Source organism: Tachypleus tridentatus, chromosome 11 (genome assembly GCF_004210375.1).
Source record: "Tachypleus tridentatus isolate NWPU-2018 chromosome 11, ASM421037v1, whole genome shotgun sequence".
NCBI classification, from domain to species: domain Eukaryota; kingdom Metazoa; phylum Arthropoda; class Merostomata; order Xiphosura; family Limulidae; genus Tachypleus; species Tachypleus tridentatus.
Window position 1 is genome coordinate 35,441,160 of NC_134835.1, and position 22,993 is coordinate 35,464,152.

The 22,993-nt window shown below is 35.2% G+C and overlaps 1 protein-coding gene across 2 annotated transcripts in view; it reads left to right on the forward strand.

The window, feature by feature from the left end:
• The first annotated feature begins 554 nt into the window (after nt 1-554).
• LOC143231919 (protein TANC2-like) overlaps nt 555-22,993 on the forward strand; it is a 123,244-nt gene continuing 100,805 nt past the window's right edge. For both annotated transcript variants that reach the window (XM_076466758.1, XM_076466763.1), the window contains exon 1: nt 555-875. In XM_076466758.1, coding sequence (XP_076322873.1) covers nt 755-875 — 121 coding nt within the window. In that variant the 5' untranslated portion in view covers nt 555-754. The remainder of the gene's footprint in view (nt 876-22,993) is intronic.

Here is a 22,993-nt window from a genome sequence, read left to right on the forward strand (position 1 = left end):
AACATTTTCAGCGACACAAAAACAGAAGTTTCAAATTTCTGTTTCATCAATCTAATCACACTTGTTTAAAATATCGTTAAAAACAAAAGAAACGTCAAGGTATCCGACGTTTCTTCGTTCTTGTTTTTCGCTACGCATTCTGAGAAAAAGTTAATCAACGTTTGTCATTGCCCCGTTTCTTTCGATTCTGCAAAAACAGATATTTTATATGAGTGTAGTTGTATCATATGCTCATTTTTACACTGTTGTGTATAGAACATAAAGTAGTGTACTTTATTTTTAGTTTTAAAATATGAAAAGCTCGCAACATGTATATTACTTGACGTACAACTATCCACTACAGGGATTGCACTCTAAGCAAAAAAGAGCCATTTGAAACATAAACATGCCTGTACCTGAATCCTTAACCCTTCTATTACAGCTGCATGTATATTCATATTTTAGTCATGTTTCTAATTTTATAATGAGGTTATAAACCCTTACACTATGTCACCTTATACAAACACCAAAGATGAAACTACTTCCCTTTACACGTGAACACCTACCGTCAGTTTTGTTCACCTCGAGAACAAATTTAGCAGCACCGCTTGCCTTCTAACTGATGATGTCACAATCCCCTCAGCCCAGAAAGCTCCAATCCTTCGTAATGTAGCCTTCGTGTGTTCTCCTTAGCTTTAATTATTTCTAAAAGGACTACTTCCCCAGTCCTTAACCCATTAAATATGAGTTTATTTCCCATTTTGAAAGTAATATCATGATTCGATTGACCATCGGTCAATGCTTTGTATTTTTTGGAGCTTCTTATGTTGTGTGGACATGTGGATGCGGACTGGAATGGCTCAGGCCCATACGGAGATTCCTGGAGAAACGAAAGAGTAAGTCCGTATTTTATATACACGCACGTATATTGATACTGACGCGTTGAGAATTCGCCATCAAAAATAAGCCACGTCTATGTGTGAAATTGAAACATTAAACGGAAACATTAATGAATACATTTTCGTAAGACACACTGGTGAGAAATCCTCAACGTATCAAACCGCTTACACCAGAAAACTATTACGATATTCGGATCGAATTTGGTGATCAAGCGGGTTTTCTCCTTTTGTTTTTTGTAATAATTTTAACCATAATTTTAATTATATTCAACAAGTTTAGCAGTTTTATGGCCAACGGTGAAAAATTACCTTCATAGATGCGATTACGACCAAAAAAGAAATCTAAAAAAATATTTCAAACACTATAAACAACAAGATTTAGTGAAACAAATATTAAATAAATAAAATAAGAGAAATATATTTTATGAAACCCATGTTTCAGGGCTACTTCGTTTAATGTATTAGGTACTGTAAAAAAAATAACAAGTGTAATTTTTTAACTAATACATGAAAAGTTTGAGCAAAAAGGAAACGTTAAGATTTAATAATCTGATCCTGAAGTGTAACCTGCTAAACACATAACACACACGAGTGTTTACCACATTCAAAAACAGTTATGATATAAAACTTTCTATTACGTTCAATGAATTATCCCGTCGCGCCAAACATGCTCGCCCTTTCAGCAGTGGGGGCGTTATAATGTGACGGTCAATCCCACTATTCGTTGGTAAAAGAGTAACCTAAGAGTTGGCGGTGGGTGGTGATGTCTAGCTGCCTTCCCTCTAGTCTTACACTGTTAAATTAGGGACGGCTAGCACAGATAGCCCTGGTGTAGCTTTGCGCGAAATTCAAAAACAAACAAGCCCCTCACCCCACCCGTGGCTCAGTGATAAGTTTGAGGGCTTATAACGTTAAAAATGTTTTCTATACCTCTGGTTGGTACACCACAGATAGTTCATTGTGTAACTTGGCGCTCAACAACAACAACAACAAAAATTTGTGTTTAATGGCAAATATTACTGATAAGTTTGTTTTGTTTGTTTTGAATTTCGCGCAAAGCTACACGAGGGCTATCTGCGCTACCCGTCCATAATTTAACAGTGTAAGACTAGAGGGAAGGCCACTAGTCATGACTTCCCACCGCCAGCTCTTGGGCTACTCTTTTACCAACGAATAGTGGGGATTGACCGTCACATTATAACGTCCACACGGCAGATAGGACGAGCATGTTTGGTGTGACAGGGATTCGAACCCGCGACCCTCGATTACGAGTCGAAGGCAAATACAATAGAAAAACGACTGTTTATATTTTCAAAGCTTAAACATATCGAGTGAATGGATCCGTTGATCAGAAAGCTCGTAAACTATTTGATATAAACCAAACATGTTTAAATACTTATACATTCCCGTGTCAAAACATTCGATTTTCAGTGTTATTGTAATACGAAACGCTGCACGCTCGGTTAAAAATATGTTACGTAATTGTTTCGAAACGATGCGCTCGATTAAATTGTGCACATGTCATGAACCCGCAAAACGATTAAAATTCGTCAAGGTTAGTAACCATAGTTACACCCACAGATATTCCCGAAATCATCGTACCTTCTTTATATTCTAAGAGGATGACACATATGCCATAAGATTCCTCAGTTAATTTAGGTTTCATTAAAACAGACTTGTTCTAGCATTCATTTTGTCTTATCCTTTCCCTTTCCAGAAGTTTTTGTTGTGGTTTTTGTTAGAGAAACTAACATGTAGTTTCACAGATCTTTGTTATTATCGTTCTTTCGTTTTCTTGTTTTCGTGTAAGAAAATAATACAAGCTAATTTTACACTCGGCTGCTTGTCGCCATTCTGCTTTATTATTTTTACTTTTAAAAGCCGACATAAGCCACTCTCGTGCCCGCGGTTATCTTAAGAGTATACATGCGCCAAAAATACCACATACTTTTGTCGTCGAATCACTTCTTTATTTCATGTTGCTACCTAAAACAAAGTAAAAATAAAAATGCATCGAAAACTCAGCACGTGAAGCTCCTGTTCTTTTAATTCGTATACAAGATTTTAATTTCATTACTTTTATGTACTAGTTTTAAAAATACCTAAAATAATTTTACTAACAGTTGTTAAGCTTCAAAGAACTACTTCTTCAGTGATTTGGTCCACTCCTGTTTCGGATGGAGACAGCCCAAAGTAAACCACAGTAACCAGTATCCTGAAATTTCTAATTGTTTTAAACTTAATCAGTCATAAGACACGTGAGTAAAATGTCCAAGTCAGAGACCTCCAAGTTTCAAGCCCAGCCATTCTTAATTTAGAACAATTGACCAGAAGAGGTTGGCAACCAATCAACAAATTCTCCTGTCTTTCTCGGTTATTTTTAATGGACTATTATTTATTAGGCCCATCAGAACTTCGTTAGCAGCCTATTCGATCATTATACAGAATGCTATTTAAAACTAACAATTTGATTTTTTTTCTTTCGTGAAAGACTTACATCTCGCCCAACAACCCCTATCGCTGTCTATTAACATGTAGTTTCGCGTGACCATTAAAGTCATACATATACTCCGGACGGACAGAATTTTCATTAATTAATAAGTAACCATTAGCAGCAGTTTTATTAATATGTAGCCATCAGCAGCAGTTTTATTAATATGTAGCTATTAGTAGCAGTTTTATTAATATGTAACCAATAGCAGCAGTTTTATTAATATGTAGCCATTAGCAGCAGGTTTATTAATATGTAGCCATTAGTAGCAGTTTTATTAATATGTAGCCAGTAGCAACAGTTTTATTAATATGTAGCCAGTAGCAGCAGTTTTATTAATATGTAGCCAATAGCAGCAGATTTATTAATATGTAGCCAATAGCAGCAGGTTTATTAATATGTAGCCATTAGCAGTAGTTTTATTAATATGTAGCCAATAGCAGCATTATTAATATGGAGCCATTAGCAGCAGTTTTATTAATATGTAGCCATTAGTAGCAGTTTTATTAATATGTGACCGTTAGCAGCAGTTTTATTAATATGTAGCCATTAGTAGCAGTTTTATTAATATGTAGCCATTAGTAGCAGTTTTATTAATATGTAGCCATTAGTAGCAGTTTTATTAATATGTGACCGTTAGCAGCAGTTTTATTAATGTGTAGCCAATAGCAGCAGGTTTATAAATACGTAGCCAACAGCAGCAGTTTTATTAATGTGTAGCCATAAGCAGCAGTTTTATTACTATGTAGCCATTAGTAGCAGTTTTATTAATATGTAACCATTAGCAGCAGTTTTATTAATATGTAGCCATTAGCAGGAGTTTTATTAATATGTAGCCATTAGTAGCAGTTTTATTAATATGTAACCATTTGCAGCAGTTTTATTAATATGTAACCATTAGCAACAGTTTTATTAATATAGAGCCATTAGCAGCAGTTTTATTAATATAGAGCCATTAGCAGCAGTTTTATTAATATAGAGCCATTAGCAGCAGTTTTATTAATATGGAGCCATTAGCAGCAGTTTTATTAATATGGAGCAATTAGCAGCAGTTTTATTAATATGTAGCCATTAGCAGCAGTTTTATTAATATGTAGCCATTAGTAGCAGTTTTATTAATATGTATCCATTAGTAGCAGTTTTATTAATATGTAACCATAAGCAGCAGTTTTATTAATATGTAACCATAAGCAGCAGTTTTATTAATATGGAGCCATTAGCAGCAGTTTTATTAATATGTAGCCATTAGTAGCAGTTTTATTAATATGTGACCGTTAGCAGCAGTTTTATTAATATGTAACCATCAGCAGCAGTTTTATTAATATGTAGCTATTAGTAGCAGTTTTATTAATATGTAGCCATTAGTAGCAGTTTTATTAATATGGAGCCATTAGCAGCAGTTTTATTAATATGTAGCCATTAGCAGCAGTTTTATTAATATGTAGCCATTAGTAGCAGTTTTATTAATATGTAGCCATTAGTAGCAGTTTTATTAATATGTATCCATTAGTAGCAGTTTTATTAATATGGAGCCATTAGCAGCAGTTTTATTAATATGTAGCCATTAGCAGCAGTTTTATTAATATGTAGCCATTAGCAGCAGTTTTATTAATATGTAGCCATTAGTAGCAGTTTTATTAATATGTAGCCATTAGTAGCAGTTTTATTAATATGTATCCATTAGTAGCAGTTTTATTAATATGTAACCATAAGCAGCAGTTTTATTAATATGTAACCATAAGCAGCAGTTTTATTAATATGGAGCCATTAGCAGCAGTTTTATTAATATGTAGCCATTAGTAGCAGTTTTATTAATATGTGACCGTTAGCAGCAGTTTTATTAATATGTAACCATCAGCAGCAGTTTTATTAATATGTAGCTATTAGTAGCAGTTTTATTAATATGTAGCCATTAGTAGCAGTTTTATTAATGTGGAGCCATTAGCAGCAGTTTTATTAATATGTAAGCATTAGCAGCAGTTTTATTAATATGTAGCCATTAGTAGCAGTTTTATTAATATGTGACCGTTAGCAGCAGTTTTATTAATATGTAGCCATTAGTAGCAGTTTTATTAATATGTAGCCATTAGTAGCAGTTTTATTAATATGTAACCATCAGCAGCAGTTTTATTAATATGGAGCCATTAGCGGCAGTTTTATTAATATGTAGCCAGTAGCAGCAGTTTTATTAATGTGTAGCCATAAGCAGCAGTTTTATTAATATGGAGCCATTAGCAGCAGTTTTATTAATATGTAGCCAATAGCAGCAGTTTTATTAATGTGTAGCCATAAGCAGCAGTTTTATTAATATGTAGCCATTAGTAGCAGTTTTATTAATATGTAACCATTAGCAGCAGTTTTATTAATAAGTAGCCATTAGCAGCAGTTTTATTAATATGTAGCCATTAGTAGCAGTTTTATTAATATGTAGCCATTAGTAGCAGTTTTATTAATATGTAGCCATTAGTAGCAGTTTTATTAATGTGTAGCCATTAGCAGCAGTTTTATTAATATGTAGCCATTAGTAGCAGTTTTATTAATATGTGACCGTTAGCAGCAGTTTTATTAATATGTAGCCATTAGTAGCAGTTTTATTAATATGTAGCCATTAGTAGCAGTTTTATTAATATGTAGCCATTAGTAGCAGTTTTATTAATATGTGACCGTTAGCAGCAGTTTTATTAATGTGTAGCCAATAGCAGCAGGTTTATTAATATGTAGCCAATAGCAGCAGGTTTATTAATATGTAGCCAATAGCAGCAGTTTTATTAATGTGTAGCCATAAGCAGCAGTTTTATTAATATGTAGCCATTAGTAGCAGTTTTATTAATATGTAACCATTAGCAGCAGTTTTATTAATATGTAGCCATTAGCAAGAGTTTTATTAATATGTAGCCATTAGCAGGAGTTTTATTAATATGTAGCCATTAGCAGGAGTTTTATTAATATGTAGCCATTAGTAGCAGTTTTATTAATATGTGACCGTTAGCAGCAGTTTTATTAATATGTAGCCATTAGTAGCAGTTTTATTAATATGTAACCATTAGCAGCAGTTTTATTAATATGTAACCATTAGCAGCAGTTTTATTAATATAGAGCCATTAGCAGCAGTTTTATTAATATGGAGCCATTAGCAGCAGTTTTATTAATATGTAGCCATTAGTAGCAGTTTTATTAATATGTATCCATTAGTAACAGTTTTATTAATATGTAACCATAAGCAGCAGTTTTATTAATATGTAACCATAAGCAGCAGTTTTATTAATATGGAGCCATTAGCAGCAGTTTTATTAATATGTAGCCATTAGTAGCAGTTTTATTAATATATAACCATTAGCAGCAGTTTTATTAATATGTAACCATCAGCAGCAGTTTTATTAATATGTAGCTATTAGTAGCAGTTTTATTAATATGTAGCCATTAGTAGCAGTTTTATTAATATGGAGCCATTAGCAGCAGTTTTATTAATATGTAAGCATTAGCAGCAGTTTTATTAATATGTAGCCATTAGTAGCAGTTTTATTAATATGTGACCGTTAGCAGCAGTTTTATTAATATGTAGCCATTAGTAGCAGTTTTATTAATATGTAACCATTAGCAGCAGTTTTATTAATATGGAGCCATTAGCAGCAGTTTTATTAATATGTAGCCAATAGCAGCAGTTTTATTAATGTGTAGCCATAAGCAGCAGTTTTATTAATATGTAGCCATTAGTAGCAGTTTTATTAATATGTAACCATTAGCAGCAGTTTTATTAATATAGAGCCATTAGCAGCAGTTTTATTAATATGGAGCCATTAGCAGCAGTTTTATTAATATGTATCCATTAGTAACAGTTTTATTAATATGTAACCATAAGCAGCAGTTTTATTTATATGTAACCATTAGCAGCAGTTTTATTAATATGGAGCCATTAGCAGCAGTTTTATTAATATGTAGCCATTAGTAGCAGTTTTATTAATATATAACCATTAGCAGCAGTTTTATTAATATGTAACCATCAGCAGCAGTTTTATTAATATGTAGCTATTAGTAGCAGTTTTATTAATATGTAGCCATTAGTAGCAGTTTTATTAATATGGAGCCATTAGCAGCAGTTTTATTAATATGTAAGCATTAGCAGCAGTTTTATTAATATGTAGCCATTAGTAGCAGTTTATTAATATGTGACCGTTAGCAGCAGTTTTATTAATATGTAGCCATTAGTAGCAGTTTTATTAATATGTAACCATTAGCAGCAGTTTTATTAATATGGAGCCATTAGCAGCAGTTTTATTAATATGTAGCCAATAGCAGCAGTTTTATTAATGTGTAGCCATAAGCAGCAGTTTTATTAATATGTAGCCATTAGTAGCAGTTTTATTAATATGTAACCATTAGCAGCAGTTTTATTAATAAGTAGCCATTAGCAGCAGTTTTATTAATATGTAGCCATTAGTAGCAGTTTTATTAATATGGAGCCATTAGCAGCAGTTTTATTAATATGTAAGCATTAGCAGCAGTTTTATTAATATGTAGCCATTAGTAGCAGTTTTATTAATATGTGACCGTTAGCAGCAGTTTTATTAATATGTAGCCATTAGTAGCAGTTTTATTAATATGTAGCCATTAGTAGCAGTTTTATTAATATGTAACCATCAGCAGCAGTTTTATTAATATGGAGCCATTAGCAGCAGTTTTATTAATATGTAGCCAGTAGTAGCAGTTTTATTAATGTGTAGCCATAAGCAGCAGTTTTATTATTATGGAGCCATTAGCAGCAGTTTTATTAATAGGTAGCCAATAGCAGCAGTTTTATTAATACGTAGCCATTAGCAGCAGTTTTATTAATATGTAGCCATTAGTAGCAGTTTTATTAATATGTAGCCATTAGTAGCAGTTTTATTAATGTGTAGCCATTAGCAGCAGTTTTATTAATATGTAGCCATTAGTAGCAGTTTTATTAATATGTAGCCATTAGTAGCAGTTTTATTAATATGTGACCGTTAGCAGCAGTTTTATTAATGTGTAGCCAATAGCAGCAGGTTTATTAATATGTAGCCAATAGCAGCAGGTTTATTAATATGTAGCCAATAGCAGCAGTTTTATTAATGTGTAGCCATAAGCAGCAGTTTTATTAATATGTAGCCATTAGTAGCAGTTTTATTAATATGTAACCATTAGCAGCAGTTTTATTAATATGTAACCATTAGCAGCAGTTTTATTAATATAGAGCCATTAGCAGCAGTTTTATTAATATGTATCCATTAGTAGCAGTTTTATTAATATGTAACCATAAGCAGCAGTTTTATTAATATGTAGCCATTAGTAGCAGTTTTATTAATATGTATCCATTAGTAACAGTTTTATTAATATGTAACCATAAGCAGCAGTTTTATTAATATGTAACCATAAGCAGCAGTTTTATTAATATGGAGCCATTAGCAGCAGTTTTATTAATATGTAGCCATTAGTAGCAGTTTTATTAATATATAACCATTAGCAGCAGTTTTATTAATATGTAACCATCAGCAGCAGTTTTATTAATATGTAGCTATTAGTAGCAGTTTTATTAATATGTAGCCATTAGTAGCAGTTTTATTAATATGGAGCCATTAGCAGCAGTTTTATTAATATGTAAGCATTAGCAGCAGTTTTATTAATATGTAGCCATTGGTAGCAGTTTTATTAATATGTGACCGTTAGCAGCAGTTTTATTAATATGTAGCCATTAGTAGCAGTTTTATTAATATGTAACCATTAGCAGCAGTTTTATTAATATGGAGCCATTAGCAGCAGTTTTATTAATATGTAGCCAATAGCAGCAGTTTTATTAATGTGTAGCCATAAGCAGCAGTTTTATTAATATGTAGCCATTAGTAGCAGTTTTATTAATATGTAACCATTAGCAGCAGTTTTATTAATATGTAGGCATTAGTAGCAGTTTTATTAATATGTAGCCATTAGTAGCAGTTTTATTAATATGTAACCATTAGCAGCAGTTTTATTAATATGGAGCCATTAGCAGCAGTTTTATTAATATGTAGCCATTAGTAGCAGTTTTATTAATATGTAACCATTAGCAGCAGTTTTATTAATATGTAACCATTAGCAGCAGCTCTTACAAGAAAAGAAACGACGGACAAAACAAAATTTGTCTGATGAAGGAACAATTCATCAATACCAAAAAATTATTTAAGATGAAAACTAATTAATCAGTTACTATGACATAGTTTCGAGAAACTTCTGTACTATAGATATCATCCAAAACAAAGATGAATTACAAATTATTTCAGATATAGATTGTTTGAATATCGTTTGATTGATCTTTCCTATCTTCATAATGAACTTCTGTGAACTTCTTAGCAGTTCCGTGTGTAAGTACATTGGCTGTACACTTCAAGAGATCACGAAGATAATGAGATAGAAAGCTGGGTTTAGTTTGTTTTGAATTTCGCGCAAAGCTACACGAGGGCTATCTGCGCTAGCCGTCCCTAATTTAGCAGTGTAAGACTAGAGGGAAGTCAGCTAGTCATCACCACTCACCGCCAACTCTTGGGCTACTCTTTTACCAACGAATAGTGGGATTGACCGTCACATTATAACGTCCCCACGGCTGAAAGGGCGAGCATGTTTGGCGCGACGGGGATGCGAACACGCGACCCTCAGATTACGAGTCGCACGCCTTAACACGCTTGGCCATGCCGGGCCTTTTTAAATGTAAAACGAGATCTTTGCCACTTATATCTTAGTTCCTTATAAACAATAGCATAGTTGCTCTCTACAATATCAGACATGGATGTATTTAGCAGGCATATTCCATTTAGTTTAATAGAGACAAATAGTATCTTTTCCCACAGAACAATAAGTTGTTTTCAGATATACTTCGGCTTTGTATATCTTTAATTACGCTTTTTTTTTCTGTTTTTACTTACTTCAGAATCGTAGTGTCGTATGTTCGTTATTCCATAGAAACCCTCAGGTGGCTCAGGCTTCAACCTGTTTCTATTTTTATCATTGTTTTCACAAAGTTGAAAAATAAAATGATATTTGAAAAGGTAATTATGAGTGTTATTTAAGCTTCATAAAACTTTAACTAGTTCTCACTGTGCAATAGCTAAGCTATGCATTATATATTATAAATAATTTACTAGATGTCCCTTCGCAGGGTTTCGGAAAGTTTTTTTATTTCAAGAGTAAATAGAATCAAAATTGAGAATAACAAATATGTTTATTTCTTGATTTTTAAGTTATATGTTATACTGTATTGTAGTCTGAAGAATGCATAATTTATTCTTTGACTTACGACTACTGAATAACTAACAGACAGCACACCACTGTATAATTGTGTGAATGATTAAAATTGATGACCCACCAAACGGCCTTTGACTCAGAATATATATATATATATAATTATACATAAAACATATTGTGGATCCATTTACATCAACAACAGATTGATATTGATGTAAAATACCTTTATTTTTCTGCTTGACCCGTGTTTCCTCTTCACTAATGTCTCAAAGAACATGACAACGTTTGTAAGATATTTGTTTCTGCAAACTGATTTAACCATCGTTTAGTCAAGGGCCCAACATGGCCAAGTGGTTAGAGCGCTGGACTTGTAATCTGAGGGTCACGGGTTCGAATCCCCGTCACACCAAACATGCTCGTCCTTTCAGCCGTGGGGGCGTTATAATATTACGGTCAATCCCGCTATTCGTTGGTAAAAGAGCAGCCCAAGAGTTGGCGGTGGGTGGTGATGACTAGCTGCCTTCCCTCTAGTGTTACACTGCTAAATTAGGGACGGCTAGCGGAGATGGCCCTCGTGTAGCTTTGAGAGGAATTCAAAAACAAACAAACAAACATTTGGTCAATATTCATCGATGACGTCAGCTTAAATCTAGTTGATATATTTGTGATATTTATTCACTTGTGTTAAGTTGGTAATAAAGTCATACAGTTTTGTCTCTTAAATAAAGTTTTAGTAAAGTTCTAAAACGCAGTAAACATGTCGATAGTTTGTGAATACATATGCATATTTTACTTATTGTAAGAAGCAACTGATGTCAATACATAGTCAAAATGTGACGTATTTACACCACTAGTGAATCAAACGTAATTAAACTTGCCTAATTGTTTGTATTATCGCGAAATACATAATAAGTAACTGTTTTGTGCGTGAGAAGTCATAAGTACACAGTGGGTAACGATGTTCATCATAGAACTGAATATACATTCCTCTTCTATACAGCCATTTTGATTCACCATCTCGTAAACTATGTAGTGAAAAAATTCACATCTCAGACTCCGTTGAGAACGACTCTTTTGCAACCCTTATTTTAAAGTGTATTAAAAAAAAAAAAGATAGAATAAAAACATTAGTACGATGACAAAAGCCTTATAGTGTAAGTAACCACCAATAATTGTAAACGTAGATAACGTCATTGGAACCGTAGTGTAAGCAACTGTCAGAATCATCAGTGTTATTGGTGGTATAGAATTTATTTCACAAATTTCGGGTTTTTTAATTTGTATGTATTCCTTTCGGAGTATCTTGAGTTACTGTATGTTAGTATTTAGAACACCTGTATCTTTTTTATATAATCTAAGTAAAACAACTGTATCCTTTATTATATAAGCTAAGTGAAATAACAGTATCATTTATTGTATGATCGAAGTAAAACACCTGCATCTTTTATTATATAATCTAAGTAAAACACTTGCATCTTTTATTGTATGATGGAAGTAAAACACCTGCATCTTTTATTGTATGATCTAAGTAAAACACCTGTATCTTTTATTGTATGATCTAAGTAAAACACCTGCATTGTTTGGGAGCACCATCGATACATTTTTACGAATTTCGTGAAATATAAATATAAGAGAAACTCAATAACAGTGGGTTTAGCTTGAGGTGGTAGCAGACAAGCTCTACATTATCAGCAAATTAAGTTGTATCCGTCTTTGTTTTCAACATATTAAGTAAATATTGTGTTATTTTTGGTTTTGGTTTTGCTGGGCCCGTGTAGCGTATTTTAACCATCCTTATTCTTGGATGTTTTTAAGGTTGATGGCTTCACCCTATCTTTTACAACATAACTCTTTAAACACGTACATGTACTATAGGGAGGAGAGATAAAATGTTTATTTAACTGCATGCCTGTGTGGGGGTGGGGGTTAGCACTAAGTGCCTCCAGGCTCTGAATTCCTCAGAGAGCTTCTACTTACGTATTCAGAATATTGATTTGTCATATGAATCACCAGCGTTTGAATGTTGGGGCGATAACAACTGGAATTTAAAGTAGTCAAGAAGAAATCTTAGCTTAAACGTTCAGTTCATAAGGATAATACCAGGTAAACATTACTCGGAGTTCATGTTAATATTCTTTCTAATATTTTACGTATTTTAAGAAATGTGTCACCGCTGTCATACCAGAGAAATCCAGAATCTACAACGAGTTTTTTATCTCTTTTTTTTATATTTGTGTGTGTGCGTGCGTGCGTGCGTGATTTTTTAAAGAATTGATGAGCATTCAGTTACCCAACAGAAAATCAAAATGGACCTTTTATTCTATGTCTTCACCATCCACTTTCCTCTCTTCATATTAACCAGTCTTAGGTCTATTTCCCGGAGCTTAGCGTGCTCTAACCATGAGTTTGAGGGTTCACGGTTTGCATCCCGTTCCCTTTGCGCAAATAAGTCTAAAACATGTAAAGAAACATTCAGGTCAGTACTAATCCTGATTTATCTGTTTTATTTAGTAATCAATGCATCAAAAACCGTGATTCTAACTCCTATAGCGGTTGCAACTCCTATAGACTAAAAGTTTTAACAAAATATCTGTAACTCTCTTTCTCCTTTCGGAACAGAGAGCAAATAAATCTAAAACCTTATTGAGTTTCCACATTACCTTGAACTTTCTAAGTATGATAATTCCTGAGTTTGAAGTGTGTTCCGATAGGTGTGATACAGATTTACAATGTTTGAATGTGTAGTTCGATTGCTACGTTAGACAGAGTGCTGGTAGTCTGTTGTAAGCTCTGCAGTAAGAAAACAACAGTTTTGAGGTCACACAAAAAGGATCGAACACTACTCTTCATCAATCCAGTATTAAAGCTACACGTATATTGAAACAAACAGAGCAACCGACAAATGTTTCATCACATAATTCATGTAGAGAAAAACCACCAGTCAACGAGTGGTTATTCATTTGATCTATGCATGCACAAAAGAAGGGATCTATAACCAATGTTTCACCTAATTCTCCCGAAAGACGTTTCTAAATGCAAAACTCTTTACGCCACATCCCGTTTCTTCCGTAAAATGATCAAAATTTCTTATAGTTGTCTTAGTTAGGCGCTGTCAGAATGCCAAAATATTTTCAGAAGTTGCTGGTTGGCGGATTTTTACGAAATCAGTACATCTGGGAGTCACGCTGAGCTCTTTCTAACAACATGTAATTGTTCTTTATTAATTCATATGTGATCGCTTGTATTAATAAACTGCAATGACTCACCGATATGGCAAATATGTCATCATAATAGGATACTTCTATTTTCTATAGATTTTGCAATGGCTAGAACGTGCAGTCTTTTATCTTCTATAGATTGTGCAGTGACTAGAACGTGCAGTGCTTTTATCTGTTATATAACTAAACAAGATTTCAAGAACTTCACATACCTGTAGAGAGAAAATTGAATGGGGTCAAGAATACTGACTGAGTCTCCGTCCCGGTGGTGTATATGCGGACTTATGCTGCTAGAAACCGGGTTTCGATACCTGTGGTATTGAGAACACAGATAGCATGGTGATTAATAACAAGTAACCAACACTGACTAAGAGTTATTTATTGTTTAGGGTGTCTGAAATGAGGTTTGCTTTTGTTTCGTAAATTAAAGTATTTTTACCTCTATTACAAAATCTATTAAAACTCCATTAGACTATCAGAGATAAATTATGATGCGCGTGGAATACCACCACAGCGTGCCACGTGCCTAACAGGAGTGACAACGCGTTCAGAATTTTTAAAAGAAATTTCTTAGTCTAATTTCCGATATACTGTACTCTTTTTTTTTTCTTATCTCTAATGAGTTTTTTTCTAACTTATTTGTTTTAAGCACGAAGCTGCAAAATGAGCTATATGCAGTTTATTCAATCCGCGAGGATCAAATTACTAATTCCAGCGCTATGAGCACCTAACTTTACCGCTGATTCGACAGAAAGCACTTCCAACGGACACGGTATGGCCAGGTGGTTAGGGAGCTCGCCTCGTAATCTGGGGATCGCGGGTTCGAGTTCACGCCACACCAAACATGCTCACCCTTTCAGCTGAGGAGGCGTTATAATTTACGGTCAATCCCACTATTCGTTGGTAAAAGAGTAGCCCAAGAGGTGGCGGTGGGTGGTGATAATTAGCTGCCTTCTCTCTAGTCTTACACTGCAAAATCACGGACGACTAGCGCAGATAGCCCTAGTGTAGCTTTGCGCGAAATTCAAAACAAACCAAAGCAAAACCTCCAACGGGAAAACCTAAATAGAGTTATCCAGTAGCCAAAAAAAAAAAGAAAAAAATAAACACACATAAAAACTACCTGTGAGGAAATAGTATAAAATAAACTAATTGTCTGTTTGTTTTTGTTTTGCGCTGAGCTACTCGAGAGCTATCTAGACTAATCTGTCCCTAATTTTGAAGTAATAGATTACAAGGAAAGCAGCTAATAGTTACTGCTCTAGGGCTTCTCTTATTGTCACTTTCATAAAGCACTCATGGCTCCAAAATACTAAGCGTGGCTGTTCCATTATTGTTTGTCGTTGTTTTTCCCCATAATAGGACGGGAATTATGGAACCCAGGTCTTGTACTCTCCGACAAGCTAAATGTAATACAGTTAGAAGCAAATTCACAAACACAAATCTCACGGAACAAAACTACAGAGCTATAAAATAACAAATACATAATCAGATGAAAGAAACAGACGTGGTCCTGGAAAGGAATAAAGCAGCAAAAACAAAGGAAGTCCTAACCAGCTTATCAATTAGGTAAACAAAGGGTTCAACTATTAAAAATAGTTTAGGAAGAAGGAAGAGTTCAAGCTAGCATCTTACCTTCCCAGGTCTTCAAGCCTAAAATCCCAATGATTGACGACGAAGACCCGTTAAAAGGGAAGAGGTCTAGCTAGCATCTTACCTTCCCAGATCTTCAAGCCTAAAATCCCAATGATTGACGACGAAGACCCGCTAAAAGGGAAGAGGTCTAGCTAGCATCTGACCCTCGCAGGTCTTGAAAACCAAAATCCCTTTGGTCGACAACGAACACACGCTCATAACCCTCGCAGGTCTTCAGGACCATAATCCTAATGATTCTCGATGAAGGCACACTACGAAAGAAGAGGTCTGAATTGAACCTGACCTTCCTAGGTCATTGCGCACGGTGTCCAAACACCAACAAAGACAAGACAGTACGCTAAAAACAAGATAGTTTTCTCTCACCTTCTTCCGAGTTTTAACTATTTCTACCTTAGAAACTATGTCACTCACCATAAACTATTGTTTAAAACCAAAGCACAAACTGAGAAGTATTAGATTTTTTTTCTTTGCACACAGATGTCACTTCTCGGAAGGTTACGGTAATTTTCTTCTTCTTCTTTCAATACGTTAAAAAAAGGTTTATTTTTAAATTCTTACTTATAACTTGCTGTTAAATTATTTATTTTGTTTATTTATCACAATTAAACCTATCTTACTATTGATAAAAATTCTTAATTTATAACGGTTCTAACTTTTGATTTGATCAAGTACATCGCTACATAATGAACTATCTGCACTCTGCTTATCTAGATTATAGTAACCCGAAGTTTAGTGTCGTAAGCTTACAAACTTACTGCTGAGCCTAATTTATAATAATAAAACACCAAGGTCATCGTAATCCTAATTTTAGTGTCGTAAGCGAAGCTTCAGACTTACTACAAGCCGAATTTATAATAATAAAACACCAACAGTTTTTTTTGGAATTTTGCGCAAAGCTACACGAGGGCTATCTGCGCTGGTCGTCCATAATTTAGCAGTAGGAAGGCAGCTAGACATCACCACCCACTGCCAACTCTTAGGCTACTCTTTTACCAACAAATAGTGGGACTGACTGTCACATTATAACACCCTCAGGGCTGAAATGGTAAGCATGGTTGGTGTGACGGGGATTCGAACCCGTGATCCTCGGATTACGAGTGGAGTGTTTTAGGCACCTGGCCATGCCGGGTCGGATAGCTTTGTGTGAGCGTGTTCTTTCTTATAGCACAGCCACATCGGGCTATCTGCTGAGTCCACCTAAAGGAATCGAACCCGTGATTTTAGCGTTGTATATCCGTAGACTTACTGCTGTATCAGCGGGGAACGTCCTTATGCGAAAGTTACACAACTGTTTGTTTCGGATACTGTCACGTATATATTTGAATTGTGACACACACATAAGTAACATCTGAGTTTCCGATAAGTTTTGTTTGTATGTTGTTACGAGATTTTGCTCAATATCTACTACAGTTATCGAACCTAGAACTTTAGTGTTATAAGACCTTAAGTATAAAGCTGAGCCACTGCGATAGGATTGTAGGTCAAGGATGTTCTATTATTCTATTAAATTATTATTTTAACTTTTTCCTTAATATTACTTTTAACATTTTTCTTAAACTAAAATCGACAAGATGCTTAAGCCTCGTTTCACATCTTAATGTAAACATTATTGTGTACATAGTTTTAATTCAATCCGGAGCTTAAAACTTGAGCGTAGTTAACTTTTTTGTTTGAAGTTAAGCACAAAGCTACACAATGGACTATCTATGCTATGCCTACCACAAGTAACGAAACCTTGTCTAAAAGCTATAAGTCCGCGGAAATATACTGCTGTGCCACTGGGGGCGCTTAGTGAACTATTTATATGTTTTGTAGGGTATCAGAATACTAGGTTGTTGAGTTCTCATAAACACTCCAAGTTCGCATGTATGTATATAATTAATACGTTAACTTTCGTTCCGCATGTACTCTGTGTCTGTTTCGTTATACTCTTCAATAATGCAGTTAGTGTTGTTTCAAGAACCTATCCACCAACCTGTGTTCTGCACGTGAAGAGCAGTTTTTTGTTATATCTTCAAATTATCCAATAAAGTCTTCCTATAAATTTTCTAATTAAATCAAAAATTCTCTCTCGTGTTTTTCACACATGTCGAAAGCATCATTTGTCAGTTCTAATATTTGTTATAATTAAAGTGAAATAAAAACCACCACTTCTTCCAGGCTCAACAAAGAGAAAAATTTACCATCCGATTCACTAACCAACAAAGAATTGATGTGATTATTTTCAATTAAAAGGAAGATTATTATTTATTTGGTTGGCGGAAAATCAATTTTTAGAAAGTTATTTCTCTGTTTTACTTACTGTAGTTCCGAGGGGTTCGAATTCGGTCAGCAAACATGCTCGCTATTACGTAAAGCCTTGGGGGTATTATTAATGTAACAATTAATCCCAATAGTAGCTCAAGTATCGACGGTGGGTATTATTGACTAGCTGTCCTCCCTCTAATCTATCACTTCCACATTAGAGACGGTTAGCGCAGATAGTCCTCGAGTAGCTTTGCGCGAAATACAAAAAAACAAAAACAAACTTTTGAAGAAGTGTGACACCGTAACGAAAGTTAAGGCAACTATTGGTCTATTTCTTTCAATCAACAATGTTGACTTCTACTTAATTATCATGATAAACTATTTCACAATAAAAGTTGTTGTAGGAATTAAAAAGAAAGAACTATTTTTATAAATACTGCGTGCGAAGTTACACGAGCTATTTGAAAATCATGCTAGTCATATGCCAGACATAGATTTTATGAAGGCATGAGTTTTTCACTTCAGCAATTGAAGCAGAGTTTTCTTCGAGCCGACGAAAGAAATATTTATAAACACATGCGTATATGGCGCTAACATGTATTCATACAATGAATGATTTTCATTTTTTGTTTTTTCGAACTCAAAGCTACACAATGGGCTATTCTGCATAGTGCCCGAATACAGAGATCGAGCCACAAGTTTCGACATTATAAGCTTCCAAGTATACAGTTGAGCCTCCTGCAGGGATTCCTCGATAAGGCAGTGACAGATTTACGGCCTTATAAATCAAAATTATGGAAGTCGATTCCACTCGATGATCAGAGTGTAGATATCCCGTTCTGATGTCTTGCATCAAGAGATCAACAGGGGTCGCCGCAGGAGTCGTTTTTTGTTTTTTTTTCAGATGTCATATTTTCGATGTTTGGTCACGCAACAATTACATGGTTGCGTGACCAGTTTAATCACTTCCACTTTATTAGCGCTTAATTTGATCTTGCTTCAGAACATCCATCTAACTTTATTTCACACACCAGTAGTAAAATAAATAAATATATATATATATATGTAATGAAACACAAACAAACTAGATTCGCCTTAAGGTTGGTTTGAATTTCACGCAGACCTACAAGAGAGCTATCTGCGCTAGCTTTCTCTATTTTACCACTGAAAATCTAGAGGGAAGGCAGCTGGTCATCACCACTCACTGTCAGTTCTCAGGATACTCTTTTACCAACGAACAGTGGGATTAACTGTTGCTTTATAACGTCTCCACGGTTGCAAGGGCGAGCATGTTTCATGCGAGGGATTCGAATCTTCGATCCTCATATTACGAGTCAAGCGTTCCCTCACATCACAGCCATATGAAGCAAGTGTGCATTATTGTTTGCGTTTGAATTTCGCGCAAAGCTACACGAGGGCTATCTGCTCCAGCCGTCAATAATTTAGCAGTGTAAGACTAGAGGGAAGGCAGCTAGTCACCACCACCCACCGGCAACTCTTGGGCTATTCTTTTACCAACGAATAGTGGGATTGACCGTCACATTACGCTCGGCTAAAAGGACGAGCATGTTTGGTGTGACGGGTATTCGAACAAGCGACCTTCAGATTACGAGTCCAGCGCCCTAACCACCTGGTCATGCATTATTGAAAAGATGTGAGACTGTTGGTTTAAGTGCAAATCTGTAGACGGAGTTAGCCGCGCTAATTCAATCGCTAAGATCGAGCCTTCAGTTTTATCGCTTATTGCTGGGCCATCGGGAAGGTGAGGGCATAACTGACTTCTTATGCTGATACACAGTAAAATACGAGACAAAGATGTAGCGTCGAAATTATAATAAGTTCCTTTGTAACATGAAAGAAAATTCTAGAATTGTAGAACTGTAATAATGTTTCAACAATTCGACACCAAAATCGAGAACAGCTGTGCTCATATTCATTTTCCTTGTGGTTTGGATGAATTCAGTGCACGTGACACTTCTAACAATATCCACTGCTGATTTTTTTGTTCATTCTCTTTTACGTACGCTGAACGTAAATAAAAAAAAGATTCAAATAATAGCCTTCTGATGATTCATCACCTGTTATTATGGTTAATAACCGTGAAATGTTCTCTTTTTATATATACTTGTACTTGAGTTTCCTCGCGTTCTTTGAGATAAACAATTTGGTAGAAAACTTGTTAGAGCACACTAATTCAGAATCTGAGACAACCGGACGCGCATTAAAAGTGATCAATAGACTCACAACATACACATACCTGATCACAGTTGCCATTCATTCACAATAACCGATGCACAGCATTGTAAGTACTAACGACGCACAAGCAGACAAGGCCACGACTTTTAGAGCGAAGTAAATTATAATAACTGTTGTCTTCTAACAGCGAACATCCACACGCGTCTTGCCATTAGAAGTAAACAAAAGACAGATTGAGTCGTACAGCTCGTGCAAGGTGACTTTCATAATGTGTACACTAGTGTATGTCTTACTTTAAGACAAAAGAAAAAAAAAAGCATTGTTGAATTGTTCTTCTAAATCGGATACATGAACAGAATTCAGTTGAACCTATTGTTGCTGTATTGAGCACCATGGATGACAGCTGATTTACTGATATTGAGCACGAAGGACTCATTGACATCTGTCTACGGTCAGATTATGGAGTTGGAGGGGGGAATTGGTAAATTTTGTAGAAAGTCTTCAGCGCATAATTTCATAAATATGTTAAATACAAGTTAGTGTTATTTATTAACTGCAGATTGAATATTACACAAGCACAAACGATGGGTAGATCATGTATAAAATACTAATATTTATAATATAAATACAAATTAACGACAACTTTTGTTGTTGTTGTCAAATGGCAGAAAAGTGTTTGTAAAAGAACAATCTGTAAGAACATATTAATAAAAAAGCAGAAAGCAATAATTTTATATGAAAGAACTACAGTCATCATTGTTACATAATGACGTAGTTTAAAACACAAGTTTATTAATAAGACATTTAGCCTTATTTTTTTTCTCTCACAGTCAGAAGTCCAGAACAAGTGTGCCAATATTATGCTCTTCACTCCTTAATCCAGCTCTGCATGTGCTTGAACGTAGTTGCACATATTGTTGGAACTAACATAAAATGCGGGGTTCAGATACCGTTTCATCATCATTCACAAAGACCCCTCATATGTTGTTCATTCTCCTTGTTATTCCCAATAAAAAAACAACAACAAAAAAACAACTTAAATATAACTCGTCCATACTACCTGATCACGTGTGCTACGTTTGGTCTCACTTGCTTACGAGAGGGACATACGAAATTGGATTTTAAGATGACGCCCCCGGAATATAGAGGGCGCTAGGAACACAAAATCCCATTCCAGGTTCGAACTCGGAAGCCAAGCAAACTTTCTCCTAAACCTCCATCATACCAGGGTGACTTTCCAAACACCTTTTGGTCGCTTTCACTCGGTAATTCCCTTTGTAGTGAAGTTGCATCACCCCGAGTGGCCTGCCAACCGTTGGTCTTGTTAGCTCCACAATCGTGAGAGGATTTTGCAAACGTTAACAAATTAACAAACACGCAACATGAATCAATATAGAATATTGGGTATTATAGATATAAAAGTTAAGATTTCCACAACAAACGCAAGAACTGTCATAACAAGCTTGAATATCGTAAAGCAGAATTGTAATGGGACTCCGGCCCCTCATGGCCACGTGATTACGGACGCTCGACTCGCAATCTGATGTTCACGAGATTGAATCCCCGTTACACCAAACAAGCTCGCTCTTTCAGCCGTGGGAGTATTGTAATGTGACGATCAATTCCACTATTCGTTGGCAAAAGAATAGCCAAAGAGCTAACGGTGGGTTTTAATGACCAGCTGCCTTCCCTCTAGAATTACACTGCAAAATTAGGGACGGCTAGCGCAGATAGCCCTCGTGTAGCCTTGCGCGAAATTCAAAACAAACTAAAACAAACACTAAACCTCATACAGTTAAATACTCAAAGTTGGTTTGTTTCGATCACAAGCTGAATTAAATAATCTTTACTAAGCATGAGACTGGTTTGTTGATGTTGGTGATAACTAACGTTGAGCTATTAGAACGTATATCACTATTACTTGGTGATACTGCTAATGGACAATATTGGCTTTGTTCGCTTCAATCAACTGCTCTGACGATTTCACTGGGCGTGTTTGTACTAAAACAAAGAACACGAGTAGTGCTGGCACTCGTAATGAATTATGTTGGTTATCTCCTTTTGGATCAACTGTTCTGATGCTTTATTGAACGTTCTGGAACATTCGGCACAACTAACTACTATTTTTAGTGACTGATAATTGATATCTTCTGGTTCTCCAGTTAATAACGAAACAAGCTTGGAGCTCTTACTTCCAGCTGTTAGGCAGGGTCCTGGATTTTCACTTTTTTTCCAAATAGAACAACGCCGCTTACTACAACTGCCTCTGACTTTTCAGTAATTTCTCTCTTCTCGGATCTAGAGAGATTTACACACGCTTAAGCGAAATTGTGCAAACAAAAATCACGTAGTGGTAATTAATTTAAATAGCTCCATGATTTAAGAACAGCTAATTCCTGTCTTGCTGAAATGTAAATTGTTTTAGTTATAGTTAATTAACACTGCTATGTGTTATTTTTCAACTAAGTGTCATGTTATTACTCTTACCAAAATATCTTTTCAAGTCCGTATTGAACAGCTATCACGTAACTCGTTACATTTCATGAGCATAAATGAAATTTCGCTGAAAATTTATTGCTGATACCACGGGTTCCCATGGTAAAGCCCCCCGCTAGTACAGCGGTAAGTCTACGGATTTACAACGCTAAAATCAGGAGTTCAATTCCCCTCGGTGGGCTCAGCAGATAGCCCGATATGTGTTTGCTATAATAAAACACACAAACACACACACCCATGGTAAAAACAATGTTAATAATTGTTGTTCTTTGTTTAGCGCAAAGCTACACAATATACTCTGTGCGTAGTGTCTATCGCAGAATAAGAATCCCGAATTTTAGTGCTGTAAGTTTGGAAACTTTATGGGAGCGTCTTTTATTGCATTTAAGACATCATTTCTTAAAAAAAAAAAAAGAGTTGAAGGTGCGACCCTTTAGAGGTTGGGTACTGGTTGTATTATAAATAGATTGTTTGTTTGTTTGTTTGTTTTGAATTTCGCGCAAAGCTACTCGAGGGCTATCTGCGCTAGCCGTCTCTAATTTTGCAGTGTAAGACTAGAGGGAAGGCAGCCAGTCATC